Here is an 8,807-nt window from a genome sequence, read left to right as displayed (position 1 = left end):
CAAATAGCAAGCCATTAATATAGGAGGACACAAATAGGATCTTGATACGACAGGACAGGACACATGTATGAGCAGACAGTACAAAATAATCTCTCAACGAAACAAAGCACACTATAGCAGAAAAATGAAAGGAAAGAAGAAACAATCAGCTGAGCGCAGCCAATAGAAAAAAAGCAAAAGTTAGAAAAGAGAGACAAAGATCAAACCTGACTCCTGACAGAAACATCACATTAGCGTATTCTTTTCAGTCTTTTGATACTTTTATTTTAAACAGTTAAATAGTTATTTTAAACATCTATCAAATCTTAAGTAAATTTTGTATGAGTTATTTTTATTTTATTTTAGGTCCTTATTATAACAGGATAGTACAGATATGAAAGAAAAAGATAGTGAGAAACGTGTAGGGTGACATGAGCCAGGTTTGAGCTCCAGTCATATGTACAGAAATGCTAGGCTGCTTGTACTACCCATAAGGCTGAGTCTCTGAATACTTACTTAAAATTATGAGAAGAGGTCCAATGAACCATCTTGTAAATGTGGGGCAACTGATCGCTGTAAAATTAAATGTCAAACTTAGTGTCATGTCAATATCAGCTGTACAGAACATTAAAGCAATATTAAAAATCTCACACTTGGGTTTTTAGTTTGGATTAATTTAGTGTATATTAAAAACATTGATATTTGTGATTAAGCTATAGCATGTGTGCATTTATACTGAATGTTTTTAGACTACTGTTTTTCATACAAATAGGCAACCTAAAAAACATATTGTTCTATTTTTACCATTGTATTGAGGTGCTATATGTGTGGTTTGAACTGTTTATCATGATTTAAATGTATGCTACTATGGGAGACCAATGCTTAATTAAAAAAATAAATAAATCCTTGGTTTTGGACCTTGGAAATGTTGAAAAGTACATGAATGGCAGCAATTCCGGCGTATTTAAAACGAATAGTGTAAGCAGCTCTACACACCCAAATCAAAACAGTGGCGTCAACCAGTCCTTATCATAGCAAAGGCAACATATATGAATCATGTGAGCAGCGGCCAGGTTTATGGCGGTTAGAAGATTAATTGAGGATGAGAGCGCCGTAGTTTATGCAGTTAGAAGAAATCTCTAGCATTAATTCTGATCATGGCTTGTCTTGAAAAATGAAGACAGTTTGACGTTTGTCGTAGAAGTCACACTGAAGGACTGTGTGCCAAATCTTCTGACACTACCAGAATTTTGTCGGAGGTAAAATTTGATCGCAACAGCCATTAATCGGCTGACGGTGAACATGTCAAACCAGCAATCAAAGACTACAGATTTTAGCCCAGGATTATTGGAATCTCTTAGGATTTTCAAAATTTGTCTCAGACGACCAAATCTTGGCCAAAACCGCACACTGTTGTGGCACGGCGCAACGATGTTAGTGGGAAGGTCCAAACCACCTCTGAGTCACTGTCATCGAATGCCTGCGTGTTGCCAGATGTTGAGGGGGTTCTTTTGCATTATCATGGACCGTAACATAGTGCTCGTTGGCTTAAAAGCAGGGCACCCTCCTGCATTCTTAACACACTCTGAGGTGTGCACAAGCCTATTTCGAGTGTAATGAGACGATTTCGTGTATGACGCAAAATACACAAGCTGCGTAGGGCCCCCGAAACACCAGGGGGCCCCTTGCTCTCAAAGATGATTTAATTTTAGCTTAGTTTTTGAATTTGGCCAGCGTTTATGAAAACATGAGTGATCATTTCTTTTAATGCGGCGCGCTGTCGCCTTTTCTATGTAAAAATCAGTCAAATCATGTAATGTGTACTTATAACTTCATTATATTTTAATTATAGCTTAATTATAATTCTTCATTAATAATTGTTTAGTTATTTGTAATGTTAATTGTAATAAAATAATAATAATTTTTTTAAGTAGTTTCAATGTAGCTAGCTAAAAGTACTTTGATTACTTTTGGTAGTAACTTGTAGTGTAGCTAGCTACTTTTTCAGAAGGGTAGCTTGAATGTAGCTTAATTACTTTCATTTATGAGTAGCTTGTAGCTGGTCAAGCTACAGTTTCAGAGTAGCTTCCTCCACTGGTGTGTCTCCTGCGTGCCCTGTTTTCCCTGTAATTTGGATTATTAAAGACTCTCGTGTTGTGTAACTCCTACGTCTCCTCGCTCCTCACAGTAGCAGTCGTGACAGTTACATTAATTCTCCTGTTCATTTCCAAGCTACAATTATGGATGTATAAGGACTTCCAGTGGAAATGTATGTGGATAATATTCTTTTAGTATCAGATGACGAGGAAGAACACGTTAAAGTAGTGAAAGAAGAACTAAACAGAATGGCAGGGGCAGGCCTAAAGATAAATATTAAAAAGACAGAACTAATGACAGATGTTGTGGAGTTTTTAGGTTTTTGGATTTCTGCAGGAAACAAAGGAACTACACAATCAATGAAAGAAAGGATAAACCAGTTAAAAAAGCCAGAAACAGTAAGAGAGTTTCAACAGATAAAGGGTATAATGGAGTATGTACGAGATATTATCCCAGGATACAGTCAAATGGCAAAACCAATATATGCTGCGATAAAAGGACATTTGAATTGGGAAAGTGACGCTGATGAGACACTACAGAAAATGAAAAGAGCAATATTAGACTCAGGACAAGTGGAAGGGAGAATGGATGAGAATAATCTGGAAATTGATCTAGGAACAGATCATGTTGGATACCAGTTATGGTAAGAAATGTAGGAAGTAATATGCCAATAAGAATAATTACAGGATCATGGGAAAACCCAGAGAAAAAGTTTGCACCAATTAAAAAGAAGTTAGCAGTGTTAGCAAGTTGAGTAAAAGATATCCAAAATTAAAAGGACTGGCTAGAGGAAGGACTATGTTTGTTAACACCGATGAGCCAGTGATGGCACACTTGAGCGAGAATAAAGTGAAAGACAGTAAAGCCCAGACCACAAGATGGTAAAGATGGGGAGACATGCTTTTAGACCCAGACCTGAAAATTAGACATAAAGAACAGAAAAAGTGTCAGAAGAAAAAAGTAGACTTGGTAAAAAGTACAGTAGTCTATACGGATGGTTCTAAAACCATTAAGGATGAACAGGCACACTGGGGATACATAAAACCGAGAGGACAGGAGAAAGATAGAAATAAGGGAGAAATAGAAGGAACAGCACAGACAGCTGAAGTTAAAGCTGTGGCGGAAGCAATAAAGAAATTAAAAGAATTGGGCATAAAACAGGCTATAATAATAACCGACAGCAAATATGTTGAAGCGGGAATGAATGAGTATTTGGACATTTGTAAAGAAAATGGTTATACAAAAAGTAAAGGTAAACCTATGGAGCACACCGATATCTGGAAGGAAATAGAGCAGAATATAATAGGAATGGACCTTACTGTTATACATAGGGCTCAAATTGAGGGGGGATGCGGGGGGATGGCATCCCCCTGGTTGAAAAAAATGACAAAAAGCATCCCCTTGGTAAAACCACCATCCCTCCTTACCATCCCCTTTAAATTAATAATGTGTATGTAAAAGTTATCATGCAAATGAAATGTTAAAATTCTCTACTTATGATAATTCACAAACTAAATAGCGGCAATTGGCCAATCAGAACTCGGTATTGTAACAAGCTGCTTACAAGCGGAAGCAAGTTTTCGTCATTTTTCGTGCAAAATGGTTCAAGCGCAACTTTTGACCTTTTTTGTTGTCTTCTTTTTAAAGACATTCCCCGACATTATGTTATTGTGCTGTATGTGTGACTGTGAGGGATTGAGAGACAATAGTAGAGCTGACATTATCGAGTCACCGTCTTTGCAAAAACCAAATAAAAACACGTCTTAAGAGTCCAAAAGCATTCACTGCGCAATGAAGCCGGTTAGAATACAGTTAGAATGACTTTATAATTCAAGCAATGAAAGAATAAAATACCCATGTATGAATTTTTACGTTTTTATATTCATTGCACAAGCAATGTACTTTTCTGAATATCATCGCATGTGCGCGAGCACAAATGTGCTATTAATTTTATTCAACAGTGCATAGCAACAGAGTGTTTCGTTCCTTGAATGAATCAGATTTTGAACGAATCAAGTGAGCATTCGATTCGTAGTCTTTGATCGCTGGTTTGACATGTTCACCAACAGTTCATTCAGATGGACTCACTTGTTTCATTTCTAATTGAATTCGCCGTGTTGAACGAATCGTTTGATTTGAATGATTCAACACATAATTTATTAAAACATGGACTTGCTGCCACCTACTGGCGGTTTTATTGTCATCATTATTTATCAATGACCAGACAAGGTGCCAGCACTACCAGCACAAAAACACATTTTGCAAAATATTGACCAAAATTCCTCCATTTCAGGCACCAGAATGAAAAAAGATTATAAATAATAGTTCATTTAATAAGGCAAATTTTTCATTAAATAAAAACCTTTTTGAAACTTAAAAAAAAAATGTAATCATCATGTAAAATTAGCTACAGGAACTCAGTTGTCATTAATGTCAGACTCGTTAAAAACGGGTACGGGCAAGAAAACCTGTCCGGAGTTCTACATTATCAGTCCATACACTGATAGCTGCATTGCACGCGGTGCTGTAATGTTAGCTATCATTAAAAGTATATGAATGGCAGCAATACCGGTGTGTTTAAGAAGAATAGTGCAAGAAGCACTACACACCCACATGAAAACTGCAGCGCAACTGGAGTTTATCATAGCAAAGACAACGTATCATATGAATTCTGTCAGAAAAGACAGGATCGCCGGAGTTTATGGCAGAGAGAAGAAATCTCTAGTATTAATTCTGATCATGGCTTGTCTTGAAAAATGAAGACAGTTTGACGTTTTTCGTAGAAATCACAATGAAGGACTGTGTGCCAAATCTTCTGACACTACCAGAATTTTGTCGGAGGTAAAATTTGATCGCAACAGCCATTAATCGGCTGACGGTGAACATGTCAAACCAGCAATCAAAGACTACAGATTTTAGCCCAGGATTATTGGAATCTCTTAGGATTTTCAAAATTTGTCTCAGACGACCAAATCTTGGCCAAAACCGCACACTGTTGTGGCACGGCGCAACGATGTTAGTGGGAAGGTCCAAACCACCTCTGAGTCACTGTCATCGAATGCCTGCGTGTTGCCAGATGTTGAGGGGGTTCTTTTGCATTATCATGGACCGTAACATAGTGCTCGTTGGCTTAAAAGCAGGGCACCCTCCTGCATTCTTAACACACTCTGAGGTGTGCACAAGCCTATTTCGAGTGTAATGAGACGATTTCGTGTATGAGTATAGAAGCCCTATGATTACAACTGCCATTATTTGAAGTGCCACAAAATTCTGAGGTTATCGTACATTACGGGATTTTTTCATTATTGATCGCACATAGTACAAAGGTCAAAATTATTGCACAAATACGATAATTATAGTATGTCTGGCAACACTGTTCCTCTTTCATGCCTCCTTATATATCCCCACCCCCCTCCAGCCGGTCAGCGAGAATATTTTCAACACGTAACTGGTCTGTGGTGTAAAAAAGGTTGGAGCGACCCTGATTACATATGGAGTGTACAGCTCTGTTGCTTTGACGCGCTGCACACATTAAACTGTAGAAATGGTAAAATGGTGCTACCGTTTGAGTCTCGCAGGATTCGAAACCGGACCGCGGAATTCGTTACAAGAATTGTATAACAATAATCAAAGGCTACAAAAAGTGCACTTAAGGGATAGTTCACCCAAAAATTAAAATTCTGTCACTACTCACCCTAATGTCTGTAAGACCTTCGTTCATCTTCAGAACACAAATGAAGATATTTTTGATGAAATCTGACAGCTTTCTGACCCTGCAACATAACCAAAACGCTTTATGGCCCAGAAAGGTAGTAGGACATTGATAAAACCGTCCATGTGACATCAGTGGTTCAACCGTAATGTTATTAAGCTACGAGTATACTTTTTGTGTGACAAAAATAACGACTTTATTCAAAAATTCTCTTCTCTTCTGGGTCAGTCTCCGCTGCCATTCACGAGAGCACCATGATGCATATATGTGCTTGCATGCTTGTAAACAAGGTGCAGTGCATGCGGGTTCTACATGACAGGCATGCATCGTGGTCTTTGCGCACAAAAAGTCTTCTCATAGCTTTATAAAATTATGGTTGAACCACTGATGTCACATGGACTATTTTAACAATGTCCTTACTACATTTCTGGGCCTTGAACGTGTCAGTTGCATTGCTGTCTATGGAGGGTCAGAAAGCTCTCAGATTTCATCAAAAATATCTTCATTTGTGTTATGAACTAAATATTGTATGGGTTTGGAATGACATGAGTAATTATTGGGATTAATGTCATAATTAATGACAGAATTTAAATTTTTGGGTGAACTATCTCTTTAATAATAGCACATGAAATGGACCCAAAACGTTCAAGAAAATGACTCACTTTTCACTATAACTGTTGCACATCATAGTGACTAGTGTTTTTATACCTCTCTAATTAAGTTTGCCTTTTTTTTCCCCTAAAGAAAGATAGCATTTTCACCAAGTTAACCAGTCGGAATTGTGAATTATCAATTTCTGTTGCAGTTTCTTGACCATTCAAGAAGCGTTCTTCTAGCTTCTATAGTTGCAAAGCTTTGATATTTCAAAAATATTTTGCAAAATGCTTGCCAATTTGGTGAAGATCAGATCTGTGTGTTAGGGTTAGGTTAGGAGTTCAAAAGGTATGTTTTTTTTTTGTTTGTTTTTTGGAGAACTGAAAATATAGCTAAAATTATAGACAAATTTAATGTAACTTGATATATATATATTTTTTTTTTTTTCAAATTATATTAACAATGACCAAGGTCATGAGTTTGATTTAATTTTAGAGAGTAAACTACTAAGTACAGCTAATTGTGACTAAATCAAATATATTGTTCAAAATACTGTAGCTAGTAACAAGTCAAGGTTTTTCATGGCCTGGTTATGTTTACGTTCTGGTTCTTCTTCAAATTAAATTATATAAGATATAATATTGTTTATATGTCAAAAAACAGAAATATAAATTTCTTAGTTCTTGGACACTCTAATTTCCAGGTATACAGTACATAAAAAAACAACAGTAAATTAACTGCAGTGAACGATATAAGGAACAACTTAACAGTGAGAGCTTTATTCAGTTATCAAGTGCCAAATAACACTTTTCTCTAGTATTTTACCCACACCCATTACAAGATAGCATCTTATATTTTCCATCAGCTGTTGCAGGGTCAGTTTCTGTTACTGCATTTGACTCATGATATAAACGACACAGAAAGTGAGACAATTAGCAACTGAGTGTGAATAGGAGGGTCCACACATGAATACAGAGGCTCATGTGTGGATATATACGTATATATATATATATATACAGTGGGTACGGAAAGTATTCAGACCCCCTATAACAAAGAGTGAAAAATTTAAGGGGGTCTGAATACTTTCCGTACCCACTGTATATATGAGTGTGTGGGTGTTGTTTTAACACTTCTCTGAAGGTGCGATTGTTTATTTGCTGCGGTTTCCGAAAATGTCGGGCTCATTTGGACACACCCTTGAACTCGATTTCCTTCAGCAGCTTATGCAGTCGTTTGTCGAGAAAGTTCTGCTCCGTCCAGTTCACTGCAGGGTGAGACGAGAAGGAAGAACAAGCAAAGATCTGGCCATTTAAGATACTTCCTATAATTATGTGTGTGTGTGTGTGTGTATTCTATTTCTAAGTTTTTTTTTTTCAGAACTTAAACTACATTTGTTATTTTGTGGTTGCTATAGTATTCTGAGTGGTTTTTAGTGTGTTGCTGTGCAGTTACTAGGGTGTACGGAGTTGTTGCTAAGTGGTTGTTTACTGGCCTACTTCAAAAGAGTACAACTACAAATCTATATGATACTCTGCTCTCTCTATGGAATATTTTCACATTGTTTATCACCTCCTAACTTATGCCTAACCCACATTTGTAAATTTGGTGTATTTCTGCACACATTTGACTTACATTAAGATCAGGGCCCATATTCATGAATTTTTTTTAGTGCAAAGAGTTGCTCCTAGTGACAAAATTCTAAGAAATTTCCCCTGGCAATTAAACAGATAATCCTAGGAAAGATAAAAGTTATTCCCAAGGTATCTTAACCCTTAAAATAGCTCTTAAGGTCAAAAAGTGTTGGGAGGAGGTCTTACTAGAGGCTTAAGAGTTTCTTTAGGAGAGGAGAAAATGGTCGAAAGATGAAGAGGAAGAAAAAAATGTGTTGCAGACAAATGGATGACAGTGACTTAAGACGCTAGATTAGATCGTGCAGGGATCATGTTTGTGAACAATCTTATTAGACACAACAACCTATATATGTATGTAGTGCTTAACAAATTTATTAGACCACCATCACCAATGTAAGGTTTGTGCCACAGCTGCCCTAAACTAACAGTATTGATGATTACCAAAATCATTTTTTGTTTCTGTAATAGTTCATTCACACCAGTGTGTAAGTTCTTTAGTGTTAGTTCACCCAAAAATGAAAATTAGCCTGTGTTTTACTCACCCTCAAAGCATCCTAGGTGTATGTGACTTTCTTCTTTCAGATGAATCCAATCGGAGTTATATTAAAGGGGTCATATGATGTTGCTAAAAAGAACATTATTTTGTGTATTTGGTGTAATGAAATGTGTTTATGCGGTTTAAGGTTCAAAAAACACATTCTTTTCCACATACTGTACATTATTGTTTCTCCTCTATGCCCCGCCTTTCTGAAACGCGTCGATTTTTACAAAGCTCATCGGTCTGAAAAGCAAGG

The 8,807-nt window shown here is 36.9% G+C and overlaps 1 protein-coding gene across 1 annotated transcript in view; it reads right to left on the bottom strand.

Annotated features, from left to right (window-relative positions):
* Positions 1–7,493: 7,493 nt before the first annotated feature.
* cimip4 (ciliary microtubule inner protein 4) overlaps positions 7,494–8,807 on the bottom strand; it is a 3,303-nt gene continuing 1,989 nt past the window's right edge. Inside the window, exon 4 of the mRNA XM_016494920.1 lies at positions 7,494–7,646. Coding sequence (XP_016350406.1) covers positions 7,564–7,646 — 83 coding nt within the window. The 3' untranslated portion in view covers positions 7,494–7,563. The remainder of the gene's footprint in view (positions 7,647–8,807) is intronic.

This window comes from Sinocyclocheilus anshuiensis, unplaced genomic scaffold (assembly GCF_001515605.1).
Source record: "Sinocyclocheilus anshuiensis isolate Anshui unplaced genomic scaffold, SAMN03320099.WGS_v1.1 scaffold434, whole genome shotgun sequence".
Taxonomy (NCBI): domain Eukaryota; kingdom Metazoa; phylum Chordata; class Actinopteri; order Cypriniformes; family Cyprinidae; genus Sinocyclocheilus; species Sinocyclocheilus anshuiensis.
The sequence above is the reverse complement of the archived record's forward strand: the minus strand, read 5'-3'. Positions and strand labels throughout refer to the sequence as shown.